The sequence below is a fragment of the Festucalex cinctus genome, chromosome 1 (assembly GCF_051991245.1).
Source record: "Festucalex cinctus isolate MCC-2025b chromosome 1, RoL_Fcin_1.0, whole genome shotgun sequence".
Lineage (NCBI taxonomy): Eukaryota > Metazoa > Chordata > Actinopteri > Syngnathiformes > Syngnathidae > Festucalex > Festucalex cinctus.
In genome coordinates this window covers 37,083,970-37,110,989 of record NC_135411.1, presented here as the reverse complement: position 1 = coordinate 37,110,989, position 27,020 = coordinate 37,083,970, and the positions used below count along the sequence as shown (strand labels likewise).

At 39.2% G+C, this 27,020-nt stretch overlaps 2 protein-coding genes across 4 annotated transcripts; one reads left to right on the top strand and one right to left on the bottom strand.

Annotated features, from left to right (window-relative positions):
• On the top strand, window positions 1-15,475 carry cog1 (component of oligomeric golgi complex 1). 3 transcript variants are annotated; one of them, XM_077533823.1, is made up of 16 exons: window positions 1-395; window positions 1,797-2,038; window positions 2,253-2,434; window positions 3,100-3,276; window positions 5,728-5,884; window positions 6,372-6,582; window positions 6,663-6,999; window positions 8,791-9,233; window positions 10,627-10,773; window positions 10,862-11,020; window positions 11,125-11,249; window positions 12,261-12,369; window positions 12,473-12,582; window positions 13,147-13,228; window positions 13,362-13,385; window positions 14,676-14,810. In XM_077533823.1, exons 1-15 carry the CDS (start codon window positions 90-92, stop codon window positions 13,368-13,370), a joined length of 2,796 nt encoding a protein of 931 aa, XP_077389949.1. In that variant the 5' UTR covers window positions 1-89; the 3' UTR covers window positions 13,371-13,385; window positions 14,676-14,810. The 3 variants fall into 3 exon arrangements, 2 of the variants coding, with proteins under 2 accessions (XP_077389949.1, XP_077389939.1); XM_077533813.1 differs by lacking the exon at window positions 13,362-13,385 and having other exon boundaries at window positions 2-395; window positions 14,676-15,475; XR_013285316.1 differs by lacking the exons at window positions 12,473-12,582; window positions 13,147-13,228; window positions 13,362-13,385; window positions 14,676-14,810 and having other exon boundaries at window positions 11,108-11,249.
• A 205-nt stretch (window positions 15,476-15,680) lies between these two features.
• rgs9a (regulator of G protein signaling 9a) lies at window positions 15,681-26,839 on the bottom strand. The gene is made up of 17 exons (XM_077533837.1): window positions 25,946-26,839; window positions 25,545-25,641; window positions 23,855-23,905; window positions 23,644-23,750; window positions 22,694-22,745; window positions 22,409-22,467; window positions 22,055-22,131; window positions 21,824-21,905; window positions 21,665-21,727; window positions 20,769-20,798; window positions 20,442-20,503; window positions 19,625-19,738; window positions 19,395-19,510; window positions 19,163-19,250; window positions 17,893-18,031; window positions 17,300-17,382; window positions 15,681-17,012 (listed from the first exon to the last, which is right to left on the bottom strand). Exons 1-17 carry the CDS (start codon window positions 26,009-26,011, stop codon window positions 16,856-16,858), a joined length of 1,443 nt encoding a protein of 480 aa, XP_077389963.1. The 5' UTR covers window positions 26,012-26,839; the 3' UTR covers window positions 15,681-16,855.
• Between the last annotated feature and the right edge of the window lie 181 nt (window positions 26,840-27,020).

Below are 27,020 nucleotides of genomic sequence, written 5' to 3'. Positions count from 1 at the left end.
CATTTGCTGACGTACAAACCGGAAATGTACTTCACTCGCTTTTCCGGGTTACGTTTCCCTGTAGCTGTTCAAGTTGTTTTGGAGGAGCAATGACTGATGAACCGGCGCCGTCTCTCCGGATATCGGAGATCAAGGACCCGGTGGTCTTGTTCGAGCGTTACAGCACCGAGGACATTCGCGGCATAGAGCGGAAAGTCCGCGGGGAGATCGAGCAGAAGAAGGAGGAATTGAGACAGATGGTGGGCGAGCGCTACCGGGATCTGATTGACGCCGCGGACACCATCGGAGAGATGAGGCAAAGCTCGGCGAGTGTTGTCCAGTCCATCCAGGACATGCATCAGTACTGCCACCGGCTTAAACAAGGCAAAGCGTGCGTCAACAGCCGCACTCCGGAGGTGAAGCGAACTTAGTGTTCCTATGAATTTTGTTTGCGGCACATAAACATTGAGCAAATTCCATTAGAAATGAAACACATCTGCATTTAGCATTTTAATGATTGTAACCGTTCGTGTGCCGTAAAAATATCTTTAAGAATCAACCTTGTTGTCATAGTAACGAGACAATGCTAATCAGGCTCTGAGACAGCAGAGTAAAACAAACCAACATAAAGCAAATAGAAATACGCTAAAAAGTATTGGAACGACAAGGTCAATTCTTTTGTTTTTTGTTGTACTCAAGTCATTTGGGTTTCAGATCAAAAGATGAACATGAGACAGAAGTTCAGATTTCTAGCTTTTATTTCATGGTACAAGCGTTAAACAACTCAAGGCTGTGTGCCTTTTATTTGAACCCACCCACTTTTCAAGTGAGCAAAAAGTAGTGTCTGGAACATACATTTACATTATTTACATTAACTTGGAGTGAATAACGTTTGACTGTGTAAATCTTTAGCACCATCTAATTGTGAACTAATAATTCATTTAGTTTAAAACCCCACTATTGATTTCAGTAATGTACAAAAAAACTACATGATCTATTATATGAATGTAATTTTTTAAATATAATTGTAGCAGGTCTTGTAATCACTAATTATATTACATGGCTGGAGTTTCACCTTACTAGAGGCTGACATGTTTCGCTGCCATCTTCCTGCTACAGATGCCCAAGGACAACTTCGCAAACGTAGTTAGCCCTGGTGGTGCTTGCATTTCGTGTTGGACCCAATGGTCGACCGCCGCTTACCTTCCACAATTGGGGCCTGCAGGTGCTCGTCGTTGAGACCCGTGATTCAGGCTCCCATCGCTTATCACCTTCTGCTCTTTTTTTATTTATTTTTTTTACTACCATCTCCCACTAGCCGCTCTTGTTAGCCACTACAGCCTATGGCTCCGTCTAACTTCTACTAGCTGCTCCGGATAAATCCGTCTCGCTTGGTCTTTTGGCGTCGCTCACTGGGCTTCACACTGGCAGCCTAGTCGCCGTCGCGCACCGAGAGGCTCGTTCGCTCATACAAAATTAGATCTGGTGGTCAACTTACGAAGGAAGTGTGGTCTCTCTGAGCCACTGTCGTGTGCGTGCTTCGAAATGCGTGCTTCAGATTGCATGCGCTGCAGCTGCATTCTATATGTCACATCTCGTGGTCACTGTTACACACTGTCACTTTAAGATTTGATGTCATAACCCTTAAAATAACTGGATCAAGCCTGCTTAGTGCTAAGCATTTAAAAATGTAATTGATTTGAATTGCGCTGTGAACGTTTGAAAAATAAGACTGACAACATTGAAAAAAGTATAAACCACACTGACTATCTATGCTTGCAAATCCATCCATCCATATCTTTGTCTTTGTCTAATAGAGGCAGTGGCAGGACAATTTTTACACCATGGCCTCTCAGATCAAGCTCCTCTTAGAGATTCCCGAGCGCATATGGAGTGCCATGGAGGCCTCTCAGTACCTTCAGGCAACTCGACTCTACCTGCTGTGTTGCCGTCTGCACAGTCTCCTTCAGTTGGAAGCTGCCACAGGGGGTCATTACAGTCCTGCCCTGACCCGCTTCCCTATCCTTGTGCGCCAAGTAGCCACAACTGGCCACTTCAGGTACTATACTGTACTGTACTTCTTTAATTACCTTTATTGTGACTCAAAGGCTAATTTTGGCAGCCGTAGCTCAGGAGAGATGGTCGTTCAGTAACCAGAGGGTTATTTTTGTGGCCACCTTTTCCGAAGAGTGACCTGCTCAAAAAGGACTGTTCACATAAGCCAAGTTGTGTGTGTGTGTGTGTGTGTGTGTGTTTTTTTTTTTTTTTTCCAGGTCCACCATTCTTTTAGACAGCAAGACTCTGCTGCGGGGTCGAGCAGTGTCGGACCAGGCCATTGCCGAGGCCCTCCTGTCCACGATGTTACTGGAGGACAGCTCCCCGCGCCAGGCACTGGCAGACTTCTTGTTAGCGCGGAAGGCCTCCATCCATCAGTTGCTCAATCAGCCCCAACATGGTAGTACAATTTTGTATAAACAACATGTTTTTCACACTACTAATTTCAGTACATACATTGTCTATTTAAATACAGTACATACTTTGTTTTAGCTTTGTTCCCAAAAATTCCTAGCTTATTCTTAAGGCACAATGTAAAACCCTGTTGACAGGTTAGCAAGAACTAGCATTAAAACTCAGGGATGTACATTCAAATAACAAATATTCACACACAAATGCTGTAGTAACACATGCAGACTGCTAATATAACACTACTCACAGCCATGTGTTTTTCGAGAATTTTAAAACCAAGATACTGCAATATTTGCAATACCTGCCAATGCATCCCTAAAAATTAAACTGAAATAATCAAGGAACAACCAAAACAAAAAATTAACTACCTCATTTTAAGTTCACGCCCACCCCTATTTTGATATGCCATTGTTTAAGATTTAAAATACTTTCCACAAAGGTAACATCAATGGTTTGTTGTTATAGTTCCTCCATAGTGGCTTCTTGAAGCCCCTTTAAGAGATGCTCCTGATCATTGAAGCATGCGATCAACTTCCAGGTAGCAGTTGAAGCATTCAAGCGCTAGGAACATTGTAATTAATAGACATGTGATCCACCCTATGTATTGTATACACTTTAGAATGCGTCTAAAACGTGTTTTTTTTTCCCCCTCAGGTGCAGGTATCAAGGCCCAGGTGTGCAGCCTCGTGGAACTGCTGGTGACCACTTTGTTTCAAGCGTATGCTGTTTTCTACACGCACCCTGAAGGGGTGCCCAGGGCTGGGGAATCAACCCTCAGCTGTGGCCTGCTCTTTTCCATCCTGGAAAATGTCACGTCCTCTACATCTGCAGGTAAATATTAGTCATGTCTTTGCAGTCTACGGTAAGTCATTTTACGTAGTCACTATCCCATGGATATGTAATGTATAGTACATCACATTTAAAAAAAAGAATCAGTTGCAGTAACAAACTGTTCCAACAATGTTTGAATGGTTAGGCCAATTTCTTTATTTTTGCTGTCAACTCGGGGTTCGACAGTGCGAGCATTTCACTCGCAAATGAGGGCAACTTTCAAAAAATATATACCGCTCGGGCGGCGCCAGTGCATTATACCCCAGAAACTAAGTATCAGAGGCTGTTAATCTTATTAATTCTGGCTATTTTACAGTGGATATAAAAGTATACACACACCTGTTCGTCCCCCAGCAGAACAAGGGAGTCCCCGGAGGGAGCGCTCTCAGCACACCCTCCAAGGACTCCAAAAATGGTGGGTACTCTGAACTGCTGTTTGGTGCATCTGCAGAAACAACAGTCAGGACCCCTTCCCCCACCCGAAGGTGGACCGAAGGTTGAGGGAGGCTACCCTCTCATCTACCGGGGTGAACTCCAACGCACAGGCGCCGAGCCGGGGGGCAATAAGTATGCCCACACCTGCTCTGCGCCTCTCGCCGTGGGCAACTCCAGTGTGGAAGGGAATCCAACCCCTCTCGAGAGGACTGTTACCAGAGCCCAAGCTATGTGTGGAGGCGAGTCCGACTATGGCTAGTCGGAACCGCTCGGCCTCACACACCAGCTCGGGGCTCCTTCCCCACCAGACAGGAGACATTCCATGTCCCAAGCCAAGAGCCAGCTTCCATAGCCGCGGAGATCCACCCGCCAAGGTCTCCGTCCTTGGCTTCCACCCAGCCCACTCTTCAACCAACCCCTTTGGCCCCGCCCACCGGTAGTGAGCCCATGGGAAGGGGGACCCATGTTGTCTCTTCGGGCTATGCCCGGGCAGGCCCCAAGGGGACAGGCCGAGCCACCAGGCGATCGCCAACGAGCCCTGCCTCCAGGCCTGAAGGGGGCCCTGGTGACCTGCGTCCGGGCAAGGGCAATGTGATTCCATTTATATCATTCATCATAAGGGGTAATATGAGCCTTGCTTAGTCTGGTCCCTCACCTAGGACCTGTTTGCCCTGGGTGACCCTCCCAGGGGCATAAAGCCCCAGACAACATAGCTCCTCGGATCATTGGGACACAAAAACCCCTCCTCCACAGTAAGGTGCCAGCTCATGGAGGGGAGCCTATTAGACGCTGAACCTTATTTGGGTTAATCCGAAGCATTTAAAATGGCATTTAAGTGGGTGAGTGTCCGCATAAAATGATTGGTTTATTCAGAACACAGCCACATCCCCGGTTTTAAGTGGGCGTGTGCACACGTGTACAAACCAACACTATTTCACTTGTTTATTTTTATGTCCCTCTCCGAATCATGTCATTTTTTAAAATTTAAGTTGTACATATTATAGGTCAAACTAATTATGGAAATAAATATAAATATAGTGCATTTGAACAGGAGTGTGGCGACTTTTTCTAACAACCCTAAGCTATCATTCTTTTTATGGTCCCCTCACATCCACTTTGTTTTTGGGAGGAAAAAAACAGTTATTGTGTTACTTGAAAATCACTGTCATGCTCAAATGTTTGTTTGTTTTTCAATATACTTTTGTTTTGATATTTTGATAGAATCTGAAAAAAATCCATACTGTCACACAACAGGGACAGGCTTTGTCTATGCACCCTTTCTTTCACATAGTGTTGGATGTTAAAATGAGTTGAAACCCCTTTCTTGTATTTGCACTGCCCATATTTAAATATATTTAATGACATAGCAATGGTTTGCAAATAATCTAAAATGTTGGTAGGTAATTCTTCCTGCATAAAAAACAAACCCACATTTCAGCGACCTACATTAAATTCAGCCTTTTTGGGTGGTGTGTGCCATCCTGTCCGGAGCCTTTAAGAAAATATTACTTTTATGTAGTTACATTTTTCAGTATAAAATCTTGACGGAATACATAACAGTTGCTGTTTTCTGGGCTTTATACTGCATGTTCTAACCATTCCTTAAGGAAGGATTTAACCTGATGCACAAAAAGTGTGCATAGTGCGTTGTTTTTGTTTGTTTTTATTTCGTTTTTTTATTATTGTATTATGTGAAGCACCTTGTGTTGCTTTTAAAGCATGAAAGGTGCAATCCAAATAAAAATTTGATTGATTAAAAGATCAATGATGAATGATCAATGTGGATACAACTTTAAAAAGAAACATTTAGTTGTGGCCGTACAATTTTTTCATGAAATTTATACTGGGTTAGATTAGAGTCATGTAGTGGCCCAGCTTTTGAAGAAGTCTTTGAATTATTACAACCGTCATGCCAAGTTCTGATGTCACCTGCCTTCAAATGCAGCTGCTGAATGATGAAGCCCAGAATTGGGACACAACTACAATCCCGCCTATCACTTGTGTGCGTCTCTGCAGCTAAAGGCAAGAACGTGCTTCAGGAAGACACAAGTACAGGCAGCTGGTTCAAGTACTTGCCCCCCTCTGTCACAGAGTTCCAGCCCACACTTCGCACCCTGGCACAGCCAATCCAGAGAGAGCAGCTGCAGGACACCTTACAGCAGTGGATTGATACGTAGGCATCAGTCAGACAATAATAAGGAATAAGAAACCCTGAGAGAGGGAATATGATTCTCGCTACACACCAACAGATTTATTAGAGAACATACTGTATACCTTGTCTTCCGGTTTCTTTTCTTTTCCTTCTTTCAATGTAGGGACTATGAGCTACTCCCACAAATGTGGGTGATCAATTGCTAATGTGATTTGTGCACACACGATATATATATTTCCTAACAAATGTTTTTAATGTTGTATAAAGGCTACATCTAACATTCATTATTCAAGAGGCTTTATTCATTTATGTTGAGCACTGCAATTTAATATTATGCCTAATAACAGCAACATGTTTACATTTGATGTGGTAATTTTTATGTAATGTGATTTTCTAATCAGTAGGCTATTAAGCCTGTTATTATTCACTTGGGAAAACCTAAAGGCTTGGTAAAAATCTAGATTGGTAATTTGGTATTCCATGCCATCCTAATACGACCTGCTTTCAGATGTAAGGAGGATATCTGTCATGGTGTCGGTAGCCTTCTGGTCTATGTGAAGAGCCTGAAGGGACTGGCGGCCATTAGAGATGCTGTTTGGGACCTCCTGTCCTCCGACTCCATCAATCAGCACTGGAACACTGTGTGCCAGCGGCTGCTGGAGCAGCGCCTGGCCATCTGGGATGACTTCCTTCAACAGCTCTTCCTTCAACGTTTACAGGTTACCATTTATAATTGTAAAAGTAGAGATGAAAATGTCTGAATGTCACATTTCATAAATCATTTGAACTGTTCCACAAGGCTATCACCAAAGAAGAAACTGAAAGCATCTCAATGAGCTCGGTGCAGCTCCTCACCTCCGCTGTGAAAGATCTTGAAGGACAGACCACCAATAGCCGGGAGGCCCAGTATGAAGTGGACGTGTCCTCCTATTTGTGGTCGGAGTCTCCAGGGGATCTTCCCAGTGATGCGGGTTGGGTCAGTGTGGCCGAGAGAGGGGAGCAACAGCAAAGATGTGGTCTGGCCATGAAGACCCAGGCCCTGACACCCTGCGTTCAAAACTTTTGCTCTTCCATGGATGCCAAGCTGAAAGCACGGCTTGATGACCTCCAGCACTACCTTCCATCCACGGACGCAGGTTAGGGTTGCTGTTAATCAGTTATGTTTTGTTTTGTTTTGTTTTTAAGGCTAATTGTCATTTTCACATTTTATACACAAGGAAAAATTCCATTTACACAGCTGTACAAAATTGTGTTCTCATACATTCCCAATACAATCCTCTCATCATATGTTTACCTCCCACGGATGCTTAGGGATGGAATAAATGCAGACACAGCATGTCACTGTTCATGCAGTTGGAATAAAACGGAATATTTTTCTTTTTTGGGGTATGCATAACTCTTATTGTCCTGCGCGAAGGTCAGCAGGGTCGAAATAGAACTGTTCCAGTTTACGCAAAACATGAGCTTTTTTTTTTTTTTTTTCCCCTCGCGCATTACTGAATGTAAACTAAACTGTGAACCTAATAAGGCCAACCAACACCCATTGCGATTCCATTTATGCCAGCCAACCGCGATTACTGCAAATAGAGGGAGAGCAAAGCGTCCGGCCCATGAGACCAGCCTCCGTTCCGACTCAGTGACGCTTGTCCAGGTTTGGGGAGTCCAACAATTGTCACAAATAGCTCCATGGGCAACCTTGCATCCACTGCCATAGCCGTAGCCGCGATATTGTGAGCAAACCATGTGATAATTGCTGCCATATGGGCCACGGGGGCTACCGTTTGTCTTCCTTTGTTATGTTGACAAGTGCTGCTCGCGCAAGTTGCATATCACTGGCGAAAACTTGAACTGTACCTCCAAAATAGTTGCTTTTCAGGAGACCCCAAAAATGGCATTTTTGCTCAACCATTAATTAACATTGCATCCTCAAAGAGACCAAACCATTCTCAACACTTTTGATTGGTCAATAATTTGTAACAAACCCACACGTGTGGAATGTCAATGACAATAGTTCAGATTTTTGAAAAAATATTTAATTTGCAAAATTGTGACTTACGAGGTTTTGGCCTGACGCCAGCAATATTGCATATGCGTTTGTGTAATTTCACTATCATATGCTACCTGAGCGCAAGCATATTTATGATCTTACCAGTGATGAAAACTATTTTTTTTTTATAGGAAATTCATTTTCAGTATACATTAAAGAAATCCAGCTGTAAAGGACAATTTTTCGTCAGAGCGTTACATTACGTATACATTCTAAGCTACTGCAGCAATATCAATCTTGTGGTGCGTTACAGTACAATAAAATGTTATATTGATGCTGTGGTCTGATTAAAACTCATTCACTGCCTTTGACAAGTATACTTGTCAATTGTATTTTTTAGAGCGGTGCTAAATGGGGGCGAATCTGAGCATGCTCCACTGTAAATATCAAACTTGGAAACAACTTTACTGATGCCCAACCACCGGTAGATGACATCATTGCCCCATTTTATAGGAAATAAACACAGTTTCAGAGTCCATGGGAGAAATGGCTGTATTTTGGCAAACCTACATTTTTCTGCTGTCAATTATAAAAGAACGGGACGGGACAAAAAGTAGGGAGTCTATTCTGTTATTTGGTAGATTCGGTTTATATATAATTATTGAATGGAATATCACGTGAGTATTGGAAATGTAAAAATTTTCTATAATGACTGGCAGTGAATGAGTTAATACTCAATCCAATGCATCCAACTTGGAATATTTAGCTAGTGACACAAATTGCCTAGCCTATGGAAAGTTTATTTCAATTTTGCAAAAATGTGCAATCTTTTTGCAAGAATCTTAGGACAAATGTATGATTTCTCATTTATCTTTACAATGACAAATTGCCTTAAAATGAAAAAAAAAAAAATTATTTAAAAAAAACAATTTCTCTACAGGTTCTGACTCCATATCAGTTACATCAAGACCTACTGAGGGCTCATCAACATCCTCCTTCAACCGCTTCACAGACACGCCGGCAGTGGAGGAGGCTTTACGAGACGGCTGCCTGGCCTGCGTTCACCATATTCTCTCTGCCGTCCGTTCGGAAATAGCTACAGTTTCGCCAGATCCCAGCCCTGCCAGCCTCAATTCAGTCCTTTTCATGGCGAGGCTGTGCCAGTCCATGGGGGAACTCTGCCCCAATCTGAAACACTGCATTTTGGGACAACGCCGGTGCGAGGCCACAGCCAAAGTGACCCCCAGGCAGAGCAAGAAATTGGGCAGAGCAAAGACGGTTGCGCAGGTTAGCGCTGCTCAAGCCAAGTGGGCGGAACTAAAGGAGGAGCTTCTCAACTGCAGCATGGAGGCCTACCGTATTTGGAGCTCTACTCTCTCAAAAGTCAGCACATTTCGAAAATTGTCTTTTATAGTTTTGTTTTCGCATTTCTAGCTCTGTCTCAAAAAGTGTTAAAAATAGGCCGCATTAAACAAAACTTTAACGTGCAGTTTGAACTCAGATTTACTGGATTGCAATTCTCGAGTTCTAAACAGCCACAACATGTGGTTGTTATGATTTCGAATTGGACTACATCATAGCAGCTGTCAGCAATATTTAGTCTCATGTCGCTAAATGACACAACACAAATATTAAAAATACTTGTCAGTGTAATGTCTACTACAACCACAATAAACACATTGTTAAATGAATATGTTCCTGACAAGAGCAATCAAAACTCAATATTACTATATTTTCATGGCCGAATTGTTAAAAGGATAGTTTGGATTTTTTTACATGAATCTCTATTTCATCCTCACCTCCAGTGGTGTGCGATCATCACTGTCTTACTGACAGAGTTCTGTGACACAAGTTCTGGTCCAGTTTTGCTCGGGCTGGCGTCAAGTAAATAAAGCGTTTTTCTCCGAAAACAATTTGTGTTCAAAAGAGTGATACATTTGCATCACAAACTCTCTCCTAAAAAAAAAAGTCAGACTCCATTACCGCCGACACTACTTTTCTGTTCGTTCGTATCACTGCGTGGCGCCCCGCATACAGTTGATAGACACGCACTAATCTACAAGTTGTCTTTTCGAAGGCGGAAGGGGGAGACTATCAGCTGTCTGCAGTGCGACTATCAGCTGTCTACAGGGCGACGCGCAGTGATACGAACGAACAGAAAAATAGTGCCCAGCGGTAATGGAGTCTGACCTTTTTTTTTTTTAGGGTGAAGTTTTGTGATGCAACTGTATCACTCTTTTGAACACAAATTGTTTGCAGAAGAAAAATGCTTTATTTACTTGACGCCAGCCAGCTTGCCAGACTATTTTCCTCTCGTCCAACACCGGACCAGAACTCGTGTCACAGAACGCTGTCAAGGGTAAGTCAGTGTTCATCACACACACTAGAGGTGAGGGTGAAATAGAGATTCATGCCAAAAAATCCGAACTATCCCCTTAATGCAGCGCATGCATAGGATTTGTTTGGATTTTGCAGGTGGTCATGATATTGTGGCTTTTCAATGTACTCTCAGGACAAAACCACTAAGAAGGCACTGTGTATATATATATGTGTGTATATATATATATATATATATATATATATATATATATATATATATATATAATATAATATATAATTTAATTTAATTTAATTAATATAATATAATATAAACCGGCACAAACACGGCCATAAAGTTTGATAGTTGAGGTGTACGTCAGGGTCTTGTAAGCCTACACCGCAAAAAGCCCCCCAAATGATGAAATTGGGATTTGAATGCTGTCCATTGACTTTTCAGAGGTTGCTGGAGGAGTTTCGAACAGCTCTTCATGCCGATTCCGCTGGTGACATCTTGACAAATGCAACCAACTGGGAAGAAATCGAGATCCAAGAGGAGGCCGAGTCGGGGAGCAGCGTGACGTCCAAAATTCGTCTTCCTGTCCAGGTCAGCCATTCGGCTTCACCTTCAATAAATTTCAGACTGAAAACATTAAAAGTAAGTTGAGATTCATCTTTCATTATACCTTCGGCAGCCATCTTTGTTCGTCCAGTCACTGCTCTTCGAGCTGTGTGTTGAGGTGAACAGGGTGGGTGGTCATGCCTTGCCACAACCCACCCTGCAGGAGCTTCTGCAAGCCTGCCTGGATCAAGCATTGCAACACTACCAAAGCCTCACACAGAGAGCACCCAGGGTAACTCACAAAAGCACAGCACTCCCACAAAGTTCTCAAAAATGATGATGCTGGAATGAAAGTATAATTTCGTCATTCACGATGCAGCGGGGGTCTGCTTTCAGGAAGGTGCATTCCCAATGACACAAAACAGAGCATTGCAGCTGATGTTTGACCTTCGTTATCTTAACACTACTTTGTCTTCCAATATGGAAGACGGCAAGACCTCCAAATCCCATCAAGACCACAGGTAACACAGTAGAGTAGATGTTAGAGGCAACATACACATCCATTATAATTGCAGTATGCACACAATAAACCTTGGGGGGGGGCTTAAGCGTTATTGGGAACATTCATGGGTAGGAACTGGGGGGGTTAATTACCATCTGTAGTCGTGTTTTTGCGGCATAATGCTAAACTCAGAATATCCTGACTGTATGTAGGTTTTTCCCAACATGGAATGGTGTTTCCAAGCGAAAATACACAAAAATACAATCAAGACAGCACAGAGAGTGAGTGCTGTGACGACACGACCAGTACGGCAATTCTAAAACTTAAACATTTACAACATATAACAACAATTAGAAGCCACAAAAAGGGACCACACGAGGCAACACAATATCATCACAGAACACGAAATACAATGGTTGCATAATGACAGGTAATAAGTACCAAAATTGATCAGTGGTGGCCAAAATGAATTTGTGGCACCACCGATGAACATATATCTGGGAAACACAGTTGCTGTAATGTCTCAATTCACAAATCGGACGGGCAAATGATGACATTAGAGCTGTTCACAAGATGAACAAATTATGCAAACTATTGGCAATCAGATATTGACAATCAGATCGGTGGAAAACGCTTGTCAAAATAAGCATCCCATTATAAGGTAGGCTGTTATGGTGAGCTGATGGCATTATTATATATAGTTACAGATGTTGCTAGCAAATAAATAACAAATAGTTTGAAGAGAATGTGTCTGATAATATGACAATGGCATGATTTGCACCTGACCTTTTCCTACAGGCACCTATAAAGTGGCAAACACTACAGACACGACTTTCTAACCACAAAATTAAACCCAGTAAAGTAATGTTTTAAAACAACTTTCAAAAATACACTTACTCATTGTTGTCATTTTTTTTAAACATGAATAAAAATAGTTGCACATGTTGTTAAGTTTCATTTGAGAGCACATGATCAAGGAGCTGGTGAGTGGAGTCATCCAAAAGGATCTAAAAAGTGTTGTGCCTTTCAGGATGCAGGAGGTGTGTGATTGGCTGGAGAGCCACATTGACCCTTTTGACCTGGATGTCTTCACACCACCACTGAATGCAAACCTCAATCGGCTTTCCCAAAGAACATCGGTGCTGCACTTTTGACATCAATAAATATGTAGCAATAGGGTGGACTTAATGAGGTCAAGAGATTTGTTTGCTAATGTTGTGTACATGGAATGTTTGTGTTCAGGTGCTGTTTGGGCTGGTGACTTGTTCAGAGAAGCAGTTTGCCCCGCGGAGCAGCAGCATAAACACTCAGGAGCCATACAACATCCTTCCATTGGCCAACACTCAAATCAGGTCTGAGTCACACGAACAATGACAGTCGATGGTTTGCTGAGTATCACTTTCATAAATAAATAAATAAATAGAGTCCATATAGAGTGCTGATAAGAAATTTCTGCGGACACTGACATTTTAAATGATGTAAAAATGTATGTTATTTCTCATGAACATATTGTGTTAGTATCAACAAAAATTACAATGATGTTTTATTGATGTCCCAATGCATTTAAAATTAAAAGCACCTACAAACATTGATATGCGGTGTAAAATCTAAAGATCTGCAGAGCTATACAACAATGTGTTGGCATCCTCCAATTGCAGTTCTTATGTGAAGCAATCTTAAAATGTCAGAGAGCATTATTGAGTTAGCTGGGATCATATGTAATGTTAGTGTTTTTTTAACATGTGTGTTTAATGCCCTTTAAGTACATCTACTTGCTTGGGCCTCCTTTTGCATGAATTACTGCATCAATGTGCTGTCCAGCTGATGGCACTACTGTAGAGGTATAATGGAAGCCTGGCCAGATGTACCTGTTGTTACAATGGGACACAAGTACCCATTGGTTTTGTCCTCCACAGGTTTGGCTTGTTGCCTCTCAGCATGTCTGACGCGCAGAAATCAAAATCGACCAGCAAATGCTCCAGTGAACCACACCAGTTGGTGAGTGACAACTTCTGCTTTCAGTTGACTGAACTCACTGCGGAACATTGTCAATTATGGTTTGGCTTCATATTTGCCATGTTTCATTGTTGTGTTTAATTCCACTTAATTGTGGTCTGTTCAACATTCCCAGACATTTTGAGTACGAGACAGCCAGGCAAGTTCATCAGTGTGGCTTCAAATCTGCTTGTGTTTGTGTTTGCTTGTTTGGTTGGAATGTTAGTCAAGGGGCAGTTTTCCTTTGGTGCATTTGCAGACTTTCCTCTAGCAATTCATTTGAAATTGAGTATAATTGGATGAGTGAAAACTAAGGAATGCTTTATTAGGGGTGTGAATTGCCTAGTACCTGACGATTCGATTTGTATCACGATTCACAGGTCACGATTCGATTCGATACCGATTAATCCCGATACGAATTTATAAGTCGATTGTTGCAATTTTTTTTCATTCAAATTTCGAAAATACTAATCAGTAAGCTTGTAGAGTGTAAGATTTATATGAAAATGTATGATTTATTTATCTGAAATTTCAGTCTTATAGAGGTTGTAATCTGTTTCATGTTTGAACAGCATTAAAATAAAATATTAAGGCTTAATGTTCCGTTCATATAACATTCTTCCATGCTCAAGGTGTGAATCCTAACCCGAAGTCAGACGTTTTGTTGAATATTTTTCCATTAAAAATGGAAGTTTAAAAATCGATTCTCTCACACACACACACACAAAAAAAAAAAAAAAAAAAAAAAAAAAAGGCAATGATGATAAGACGTTGAATACCGAATGAACAATTCTGAGCTCTTAAAAAAAAAAAAAAACGATTTTTTTTTATTGAATCGATTCGAGAATCGCGCGATGTAGTATCGCGATATATCGCCGAATCGATTTTTTTTTAACACCCCTAGCTGTTATGCTTTATTATTATCAAAATCCTCATGCTCGTAAACTCCAAGTGTTGGCAATGTCTCTAAGACACGGCTATTATGATCTAACTACTAAGTTACAAAAAAAGCAAAAAGATTATATATATATATATATATATATATATATATATATATATATATATATATATATTATTATTATTATTATTATTATTTTTATTTATTTATTTATTTTTATTTTTTTTTTTTAATCAAATGATTATATACTGTGCAATCCAAAACACATAGTGGGCCTTGTACAGGTAATTGGTGTCTCTATGTTCATAGTTGACTAAGTTTTCACGGATTATACGGTGTGGCTCTATGATATTTTGTTGTTGTAGTTGATGTAGTTTGCAACAACAAAGCTGCTCAGTAGATTGCATTTAGAATGAGAAGGAAGTACTTCCCCTGAAAGGGAATTGTACTAAATCACAGCAATAGGGGTTATATTGTATTTTTGTTTATTTCAACGCTTAAGATGACAAATGAAATGTTTTTTCTTTTCTTTTTTTTTCCCTTTTTTTGCAGCCATCCTCTTCAGCAGACAGTCAGGAAAGCTTCCGGCCAGGTAGCCTCTTTCGACAGATGGCAGAAGAAGAAGACACAACCGCCCCATCTTTATTTAAGCTCAGTTGGCTGTCTGGCATGACCAAATAACATCTGACGATACAAAATGTCTATTCTCACAATCAGAAACATCTTTATTGGCCAATTAGGGTGCGTTTGGAATGCACTCTGACGTCTTAACACCACTCGGAGTATATTTCTAGGTCAGAACGATCATGGAATTTGCCACTGATATTTGGAGCCACATTTCATTTTGCACCCCAAAAACATGAATGCACATTAACGCAAATGAACTAAATTGCCATTTTTTATTTTTTATTTTTTTTTAAATACACCATTTGCCCTAAAGATCGTTTACATCCATCAGAACCCGCTACCGGTACTACAAGTCTAAGAATGCACCCTTATACTGTAGCTACTGCCTTTTTATATAGCTAAATCATATATTTTTGATGAAATGTAATTAAGTATACAGCATTATCAATTCAAATTTGCCTGTTGAAAAATTCTGGCCATCATGCCGACTGAGTTCTTGCCATAGATTTTATGAAATAAAGCTTCACCCTAAAACGATGTTTAACACATAAAATGAAAATATTTTGAAGAAAGCCAAATTCTTACCTAATTTCTGTATTGAATATAATTTTGATTATTTCTGATGTAATATTACAAATTCTTGATCAAGAAATTGGGGATGTGGTTTGCTTGCAAACAATCAAAATTATATAAAAAAAAATAAAATAAAATCATGAAATATTTCACTTTGTGTATCGTGATTCTTTGAGTTTCACTTTTCCAAATGTACGCCTGAAATAACATTTTCCATGACAGTCTTAATTTACTGAATGTATGCAATGGATCTAAAAAGTCTCCACTCCCCTGTTGAAATACCTTTTTTTTTTTCTAGCATGCTTTTCCTGCCATTTTTGTTCTGTCTTACAGAACACACTGTGGTCTGCAGAGAGCTTCCACAGCATCAAAGGGTTCGCTTTATTCAAAGATATTAGTCAGGAGATGCGTGCAAAATAATTTCCAAGGCATGAATGAATGACTAAATAAACCAAGGAATACAGTGAAGACAGTCAGCATCATGAGGAGAGAATCGGCAGAACAGTGTTGTCGTGTTACCAAGAACTGGACGGACGTCCCTCCAAAATTAGTATTGCACAGGTTATAGATCACATTAAAGGAGAAAATGTTTTGAACTTATCTGCTGTTCCGTTGTTTGCATGGTGACCTCGAGTCTTACTTTTCAGGTCAAAAGAATGTTTGATAAGCAGTCTGTCTTGAGTTACGCTATTACTTTTTATATCCTTTGTATAGTAGATGTACAGAGTTCCCTCATTTTCCGCTGGAGTTAGGCTCCAAAAAATACCCACAATAAATGAAATTGTAATGAAATGGTTAGCTTTATGTTTTACATTTATTATAAATGTTTTATGGCTCGAAAACCCCTTACCACACAGTTTACACACTTTTCTCACAGAGTCATTTACATTTTCTCACATTTCTCTCGTTTAAACATTCTCAATGTTCAAACCTTCATAAATTTTATACAATAGGTACATTACTTGTTTATAACATATTTACACAGATAGAAATTGGACAGTGGTATTTGTTTCTTTTTTCTCATCGCAGAAAGAAAGTCAATTATGAGTTTTGTAAAAATCTTACATTTCGGGAGCTTCAATGCACCTCTAAACTGAACATACCGTATATTGCTGTCAAGTGCAATTTGACGAAAACTATCAAGAACACGTATTGTATTTTACAGCATTAAGACACAGACAATTGATAACAGTTTGATACCATTTTCACAGTGTTCCAACATAGTATCATGTCTACCAGCACAAGTAAAACACAGAACTATTGACACCGGGCACAATTGTATCAAGTATTTTAGTAAGGAAATTGATAAATGGTACAGATAATGGATGGATTTTTCACCAAATAATTTTGGGATGACCTATATATTTTGTAGTATAAGTTAAGATGCCATTCAATTCAGCAACACCAGACAGACTTAATTGCTGCTGAATTTACAGGTTCAAGAAAATAGTTATTGCATTACAAAAATGTTCTGCCATCATTCCAGAATAGAAATGATTCATGTAGTAGCGCACCATTTGCCGACACATGCATTATTTCTTTCTGTCAATTTTACTCATCATGGCCTTGACATCGATGGGGGCAGAGGCAGCAGCAGCCTTCGCCTTCTCCTCCTCTTCTTGCTTCCAAAGGATGATGGGATGAATACCTGGGCTTCGGTTCTGAGCGTTTTGTTCTAACTGGGCTTGACTGCATTGAAATGGAAACAGGATTAGATTCACGTTCATTTGGTTTGACAATAAAATATAGCCTCATGAAGCACTTGCGATAGTTTTTTTTTTTTACTCCTCTAGATGGTGCTCTTGGTTTAAAGATAAGGCGAGTAACAATGGAAATTGATTACATTACATTTGCATCTTCAAACTAAGAGTGCCATCTTGAGGAGTAAAAAAAAAATGGATTTGTGCTTTTCAAGATGCCACGATCGTGGCAACAATTGGCCCTGATTACATAAAGTATACAGTATTAATGCTAACCTGAAATTATGAGACTCCGGGTTCAATGCCTTTTTCTGGATGTCCTTGTACACCGGCGACTTCAGGTAGCGGAAGAAAGTGTCCTGAATAAAAGATGGCACATGCGATAAATGGCCTTTGCTTAATTTAGTAAACGATATAATCTAACCACATCAAGGACAAACAAAAATCTCTCTTTACAAAGATAAAAATCCTCAGTTGTGATTGACACTGGCAAGTAATTGTGTTGGTTGTCAAGTTGTTGACACTCGTGAGGATAAACGCTTCAGATATGGACGGGTGCATGTTTGCACTGGTGTACTACTGCATTCCATTTTTATTGTATGTTGCAAAAATTGGCCGCACATTGAAAGGGTAGTTATCAATTACTATTCTACAAAAAAAGCAGCATGACTTGTGATATTTTTCCATTCATTTGCAATACAACTTCATGTATTCAAGTTCACAAGGAGAATGAATGAATGAATGAATGAATGAATGAATGAATGAATGAATGAATGAATGAAGCAACATCACAACGCTGCTCAATTCTCTTTCAAAAAAAACAAAACAGTCAGAAGTCATCCATATGGATGCAAACGATATGTGGTCACCTTTTTCATGAGCAAGAAGACGTGTGTCTGCGCAGCCTCCAGCACATAGCGGTGAGGATGGTCCAGGCCTTTCACAGTCAGACCCATAGTCCTGCCATCAATGTTGATCCAGCGGGGGGCGCCGGGGGCCAGAAAGGTCCTGAACACAAAGGAAAGAAATGGAAAAAATGAAAACACTTCAGTGATGACTCTGGGTCATTAGGTTTTCTCATTTCCAATTGCCTTCTGTATTTAGCTAGCATAAGAAGAACAATGCCTAACCTTAATTAATATCAATTTCAGGTTCAGATTTAAAAAAAAAAAAAAAAAAAAAAAAAATGCAGTGTATTTAGATTGAATTTGTAGGATTGCATTTGCCTCACATTTCTGAGGTTGGGGGTTTTGAATCTTGGAATCTTAAATTACTCAAATTTGGCGTAATCAGTAACAGCACTCTTCTCACTGGTATGTCAAATTCAGAATGCATTTCTTTTCCATTTAAAGGGATTTAAAATGCATGTGTCTCACATTGTTTCTAAACCATTTAATTAGGGATGGAACGATATCCAAACATCACAATACCATATTACCACAATATGAAGGTCACAATGTGATAATTATCACAATATTGTGGGGAGGTTTGTGATATAAAAAAAGAGGTCATATTATTGTAAAAAAATTAAAAAAGAGCTCATACTGAAAAAACAACACAATATTGTGCTTCTGTACATAACAGCAATGCATATAAACAACCTGCTGTCTCTAATAACACTTAATATTAAGGCACTTGCTTGCTAATGCACGCACACATTGAGTTCCTCCACATATTGACTCGGTTCACAAGCATATTACGTTCTGCTTCATCCAACGATTAGTGTGAATTTTAAACATAGAAGGGCCAAAACATAACTTGTGAAAATTAAGCAGCAAAAAAAACAAAAAAAAAACAAAAAAAAACTAGCCACCAGAGGGTGCTACAACTACACACACGGAAATAAACTAGACTTTTATTTTTTTTATTTTTTTAACAGATGTGCCGCTTTTATTGTGACATGATGACAACGATATTGTGGCAGTTTTAATATTTCGGTATTATGATATTGCCGACTGTTATTGTTACATCCCTACATTTTATTGCTGTAATATTAACCACAAAAAAAAAAAACTACTGTTGGCAGTTTTGCAGTTATATTACAACAAAGGCTTTTTTTTTTTTTTTTTTGCTTGGCATGTCACTATTAAACTGTGCTCCAACTTGATTTCCAAAATGTATTTTTTTTTTTTGTCTTACTTGAAGATGGTCTCAGCTTTAGTTGACATGGAAGCTGCAGTTCCCCACTTTAGCTCCTCAGCTGCTTCCCAGAATGCTAAATTCTCCCCTAAGATAAACAGAATTACAAGTGTAAGAGTATTAAAATGTTAGCAAAATGGCTCAGAAGCACAGGGAATGGTAAAACACAGTCATTAATCAACTGGAAAATTCTCAGTCCAAAAGTAATATTAAAGCCAATGTAATAACATACCGCTAAACTCCTTCTTGAGGAAGACCTTGAAGTCGTCCCTGCCTCGCAGATCAGTCAGTAACTCAAACAAGCTGAAGGACCACCGCTCGACTCGCATTTTCGTCGGTACGTCAACCCTGTTCACAATAAACTCTGTCATATATTCACGCTTATCTCAGCAGCATGCTTTTATTTGTATTTTTGTACAGAATGTAGTATGTATTGCACATGATCTGCAGTGATTCTCTCACCTTCTCATATTGAGACACCAGTACGAGTCGTTGTCTGTCTGCCAGGGGTTGCTGGGGTGGCAGGGTGCCAGAAAGGGATCATGGTTTTTGTAGGTTGTGACGTACTTGACCAGTCTGTTGAGACACAATTATTAAGAGATGAGTAATTTATGAATAGAAATTGTATAGAGATGTTTCAAAATTGTTCTGGTTTAATATATTCTGCTGCCCTTTGTACTATAATGCTAGACTATAAGTATCCTGATACTAGTGTACATCGGTATGTACCGTATTTTCCGCACTATAAGGCGCACCTAAAAGCCTTCAATTTTTTGAAAAGCTGGCCATGCGCCTTATAATCCGGTGTGCCTTATAAATGGATCAATATTGAGCCGCGACAGGTCTCGCTGTCAAGACACTATCGGTGACCCTGCACGATCGGTGACGCGCATGCGCATAAGATCCCGCCATCTTGGATCGCTAGCTAATACTAATACTTTAACTCAGAGAAAGTAATAAAACAGCTGTTCATTCATTTTGGGAGTGAATGGAGTTGTCAGAAAGCGGGTTTGTAATCTATTAATAAAGTTTGACTGACCTATCTGACTGTTTTGTTGACATTCCCTTTAGCGCAGCACCATCTAATGGATGCATAACGTAACCCCAGCCTCTACTGTAGCGACTTATATATTGAAAAAGTTTTAAAATACGTCATTCATTGACGGTGCGCCTTATAATGAGGTGCGCCTTATAGTGCGGAAAATACGGTAATTAAACCTAGCCAAAGGTATCATTCAAAGGAAAACCTCCAAATAGAACAAATTTTGCAAGAACTTACGCTCCAAGAGACACACTTGATTTGACTTTCGACCTCATGATGGCTTGTTGGTAGAACATGTTCTAGAATAAAAGACAAAACGTCATTTGCAGACATAAAACTTCAGCAATACTCTATAACAGACACTCAATTCAACACAAAATTGTGACCATTCACCATTTGAAAACTGTAATATGATCATTATGTAGCTTTTGAATCTGTTTATAAAAACATTTGGGCTGCTGTTTTGTGTCTTTTCCAAGTTCTCGTTGACGTCACTTGCCTTCAATGATCTCTTAAGACACAATATAACAACATTGTTGTAAAAACCCACCGCTTAATACTTACCATGCGTCTGTACTGGTCAAATGTGATTTTCTGAAAGAAAAATACATATTATATAACAAAGCAAAAACTTGATTTGAATTGGTCCACACACAGACAACTAACTGACAAAACACACACAAGGTGTTGAGTAATTAACAAATATAATTTTGGGACCATGAGCTAAACTACTGTAATTTCTAGAAAAGTAAAGAAAAATAATGGAACACTATTGAATACATTTTTCTATGTCATCTAGTATTGTACATAGATGGGAATTCACACGACTAGAAAAGTGTCACTCTCATCGTCATTTTAAAAGGAAACCTGAAAGAAAAGAAAGCAACAAAGCAAAGTGAATGAATTAGTGGGAGCAGAAAAAGTGTAGATACCGTCTTAAAAAAACCCACACACACACACACATTAGGCTCACTTGTTGCAGTTAAGTGCTCTTGGGTCACATTTGTGAAGGTGCATTAACACAGTCAGAATGAGAAACACTAATAAAAACAAATAATAATGGAGGAAAACACATCTTGTTTCATTTTTCAGTTAACTGTAAGCTTGAAACATACTCTTACAATTTCAAATTCACTTCGAAGACACAATGATGATTAGACTTTACACCGATCTGATCGGCTGGATCAGGATCGGCCAATATTTGGCATTTTATGCAAAATCGGAGATCAATTGTATTCAATTGTCTTAATTTGCCTGATCAATCAATGCCCTCATTGATTGGCTACGTGAAATAAGACATTACATGTTATACTTAATGTTTAAATGCATTTCAATTGACACCAATCATATGTGGGTTTCTGGTCTGTTGCAAGAAAGTAAGACAATAAATAAATACATTTTTTTTAAAAGCTGACGTTAATATGTATCGTTCGTTCATGAGTGAAAACTGACCTGTTTACCTCAGCTGTGTTGGGATCCATAAGGCGGTCTGGACCAATATCCAAGGCGCTATGAGTACGACGCTGGACACATACATATGAAAACATATTTGTACAAAAGGTACATTTTGTATGGTGGCGTGTCATTTATATTTGATTTCCATACATATAGACACTGACCGGTGGCCTGTTCACAATCCAGTAAGCTCTCTCCTGGCAATCGAACACAACACGATCTGGCTTCTTTCGCTCTCGACCAGCCCTGAACACACGTCATAGAAATGGCCGGGCGACAGTGTTATCGTGGCACCTGTTGACCATTCTTCCGCCTTTGTCAAGCTCACATTTGCCTTTGAACAAACTGAACCAAACTACTGCTTGTGAAATAAGTTGTCAAATGGAATCACATACGTGTACTGCTCGGTGGCCTGCATCATGATAAAGTCCCATTTGTGGAACAGCCATTTATGCAGACGGTTGTAATGCGCCTGTTTTGAAGAAGGATGCAGCAAGTTAAAAAGTGGCCTTTTTTGTCCTGAACCATTACTTTAATAACAAAGTCAAGAGCAACAGACGAGCTCAGTTGCGACAAGTGCTCACAGTTACGCTCCTCAAATTGAAGTGGCCACTTTCTCATTTCAATCCATTGCACTTAGATATTAATCACATTAAAACAATCAACTCACAAAATGACATGAATTGCAATAAATGAGACAAAAAGACGATTTTATGCCAAAATAAGGACCATGAAGTCACGTTCTGTACCTGTTCATAGGGTTCCAACATGCCTTTCTTGCGGATGTTTCTCTTTGCCAGGTAAATGGCTAAAACCAACAAAATACAATATTATCAAAAATTGTTTGCATTATTCAAAAATATTGTTCAAGATTTCAGCCCGATGCCAGCAATATCTCGGTAACATAAGATAGACCAAATTTTTTTTGCTGAATAATAACACTCCTATATGCAAATGGTGATCGACATGTTTCAGTTATGGTTACTCATTCGAGCTGCGGTATACTTTCAACATACAGTTACTGGTTCACCCACCATAGTCAGTGTCATCTGCAACCCATTTCTGTGTCGGCCAAAAGTATGGAGTCTAGAAACATTGGGAATACAATGAGAACGTTTTCAGTCAGTATGTTGACATGCACAGTTGCACACATTCATCTGGCAAGAGAATACAATACAGAGTTCTTTTCCAGTTTTTGACACAACTCTGTGGATTTGCAGTTTACATCCACTGGGTGTAAAAATAAGACTTAGTTGCGCTGAAAACTAGGTTTGCTGCTTCCAACATGCTGACCCGCATACAAGCCGACTGGTTAACTCATTCAGTGCCATTGACGGATATAAACATTAAAAAAAAAAAAAAAAACTTTAATTGGGCTGGCAGTGAAAGAGTTAAAGGCATAGGTGGCAAAAGAACTCTCGCTCTGTACTTAAAATACACTCTGGTAAACGTTGAGGGACTGATTCAACTCATTTACTTAAGTAAAAGACAATGTACTGAAGTACAAAAGTAAAAACATAAAAAAAAATACTTTTTTTTTCTGTCAACAAAATTACTGAACTGAACTGACAACAACTCCTGTGTGAGCATGTGGATGTTTTAACAGCTTTCACTTAAATTAGCTTATAATAAAAATCCATCTTATCTGTATGTATTTTGTAAGAAAACATACAAATACCCCACAAACCAAAACACATAAATGGAGCAGGAAAAGTGAGGCTGACAGATGCTCATTGGGGACTTGTCCTCGCGAACCAATCAATTTTGGCCTGCAGGGCAATACTGTCAGTTGTGACATAGATGCTGAACAGAGTCGGGTAATAAAACGCTCTTCTTCTATTCTACTGGTTTGATTTATAAGAGTGACTCACATTCTGCTGTACAAGCACACACACACACTTCACTGGGCTCCACACTCTTTTTGTGTCCTTTTGACAACTGACAATAATTATGAACTTATGCAAGTATCTTGATGTTTATCTACCTGGAAGCGGTAAAGGCTGCTGTCATTGCACATGACCAGTTTCTTGTGGTTCTGCAGGGCATAGATGTAACCGTAGGCCACTAACATGGTGCCAAAGGCCTGGGCTTCTACAAGACAGACAGAAGGATGACAAAAGGTACTTGCATATATATTACACCCTTTCATAAATGACAGGCTTGTTGCCAAATTGAAGTCTTTTTATTCCATGTACCTTCTACAGTCATCTTCATCTTATTAGCAATCCATGCAATGATGTCTTGACCTGTTTGGGATTGACAGGACAAAAAAAAATTGCTGAAATACTAAACCAGAGCAAATAAAGTGAAACCCAGAGAGTTGCGGATTTGCACTGATTGTCTCAAAAGCTTGCGTAGAAAAAATATTTATACTATTACTAGTTTTAATAATTCTGTAGGATCACAAAAGACATATTTTCATCAGATTATTTCATTACCTCTGTGTATATGTGCAAATAAAATGTATCCAGTATTTCAGACAACAATGTGACGTGTGACTAGGTTGACCTTATGCCCCCTGATCTTAGACCAGATTAAAACCCCCGTTTGGCTTCCAAAGAAGTTCTCAATTCTCATCCAATTTGAGCTCTTCCTTATTTAGCCCGTGGTAGGAGCTTAGACAGCCGTGGCAGCTTGTGTTCACTCTCAGCTTGCTAGAATGCAATCATGAAAGGTGATGTTGATTACATATAGTATTAGATTCTCGTAGTAAACCCAATTTTTCTTGCTGAAAAGAACAGTTTAGTGATGCAATAGCTTTAACGAGACAATGAACAATGTATACACAAAAGCGAAATATATGACACAGAAATAAAGCGGTCATGCTGTCATCCTGTGGAAGCATTTTATTTCGGTGATAATAATGTTGATATTCTATTATTTTATTTCATTTCTATATTAAATAGCGTATTTTACAAGCTGAAGAGTGAAATGATCTTTGCTCCACTTCCACTTAATTCATTCAAACCCACAGAAAACGTGTAAACATGTTTTTCAATACTTTGTCCTTCACTCCCAAAAACATATTTACACGTTTTTTTTTTATTTATTTTTTTTATGCAAGTGCATACAGAAGGCTTTGAGACAACTTCTGACCTGAAGAGGAGGCTTGAAGTAATTATTACAAAAGTAGTTATTATTATAAAAGTAGTTATTAAAAATGGCCAGCAGGTGGCAGCAGAGTATAAGAGATCAGCCAAGGGCCATGTTGCAACAATATCTTTTTGCCAGTGTTTTCACCAGGAATTTGAATATTGATTAAACTTAGCTATATTGTAATGCTAAATTGCTCCAAAACAGAAACCGATACCAATATACTTTCTTTTTTTTTTCTTGACGAAAGAAGAGACTCTATAATCTTTCTTTTGGTAGGTTCCATGTTTTTATAGCAGTAGAACACAATATTCTGTGGGCCTTTCAAAATCAGTCCAAGTCCAGTAAAACAGCCGGGAGCGAAGGGGGTTGCTTCAGTCAAAATGGGAGTGAATGAGATAATTGTCCCTAATCATAGTGAGGATGATGAATATGGATTTTTTGGCTTACAAACTTTATTCCAGAGATAACATCATCATCAATGATCTTAAATATTCTGCACATTTCCCCCAGAATTACAGTGAATAAACTTCTTCCACATTTTCTTAGACAGACATGAAAGGAAGTGCAGTTGATGATAATCAAACAGGCACAGCATCTGTCTATTAATTCACATATGCTGCCCAATAATAGTTCTTTCAAGTCATTGTGTTTTATATTGAACATCTTTTTTACTTTGTCAATATTATCTTGTGATATTAGAATTAGAAATACTGGAAGGAAAGACCATAACAAAGGATTTAATGACAGCTTTGGAAGTGTTGGCCTAAGATTGTAGTTTTGGTGCCTTACCAGCAATGACATGCGGAATGGTGGTGACGTTGAGTTTCTGCTCGGAGCCTTTAAGCCCACTTTTTGGGTCCTGCATGTCCACCACAATGGCATCCAACTGCAAATGACAGCCACAGAGATTCATATTATGGCAATAAATCAGAGCACAGACACATTTCTTGAAAGAAAAGAGATCTCTTGCTTTGAGATCGCAACTGAGTTCTGGCTAAATACAATGCAGAATAATCATTGGATTATTTCTTTCACCACCAAGCTATTTTTTTGTTTTGTTTTGTAGTTTAATTGTAATTTGGGAAATAATGAGAAAATAATGAAATAAAAACACTGCTAATTTAAGAAATAAACATTATAAGCATTAAATAGGCAGTATACAATTGGTAAGCTGAATGATAAACACCCACCTTTTTGAGACAATGCAGACGACGAAAATGTGTTGCTCGATCTGGACGGGCTGTTCTGATTGTCATATTTGTTGTTGATGAAGAAAAATACTTTCCTTGTGGAAACTTCACAACATTAAATAGGAAAGTTGCCTTTACGTGTATGTATGTATGTATGGAGTAGAAGTCTGGTCCTGCGTGGGGATTGTTAGACAGAAGGGAAGGAAGGATTTAGTCACCAATTAGCCACAGAAAGCCTTTTCATCCCTCCAGCCTGTCGGAACAATTCGTCGAAGAGTTGCAGAAGCACAAGAGAAATCTGATATCAGATGGCTTTTTGTTTTGGGTAGCTTTATAAAGAGATGTATGCCACAAAACACTTGGCAATGTACATTATCGTTAAACTAGAACTATTGTTAGCCAAACATCAACATTTGGCTATAGGGTATATTAGAGCTAAGACCAAAATTATAATAGCACAATATTGTCCATATATGACAGATAGATCATTTGATGGATTTCACATTTTTCAATTTTGGAGCTGTAATGAATTAATAATCGATGAATCTGTTTGTTTGTTTTTCAATCAATTAATGAATCAGTCCACCAACTTGGTCAGCACACAATTTTGATACTCTGATGAAAAACAAACAACAAAAATCCTGGAGATGGTTCTTTTCATTTAAATAGTTTGACAACCTTAAAAAAATTCAATTTTTTTTATGTTGATATTGGGAACTTGGGATAGTGGTTTAGTTCATTGGTAGAACACCCGCACCATACAGGTATGTTGAGGCCCTCGGAGCAGGCGACACCGGTTTGAATTAATACTAGAGATGTAATAGTATATTGTATACCTTGTGGAACCTGTTTTAAAATGCTGCACACTCAATAGTGGACAGCTGTCTGGCAGGTGCCCTAAACTCTCAATCTGAAAACAATGTACTGCCCCCCCCCCCCCCCCTTTTTTTTTCTGTATTGATTGTTTTTGTTTATATTAACATATGAAATGTTCATTTTAAAAAATTGGATGTGTTTTTTGATTTGACAACAACTTTTAAGGGTTACATTACACTATTCTAATCAGAGCGCGTTT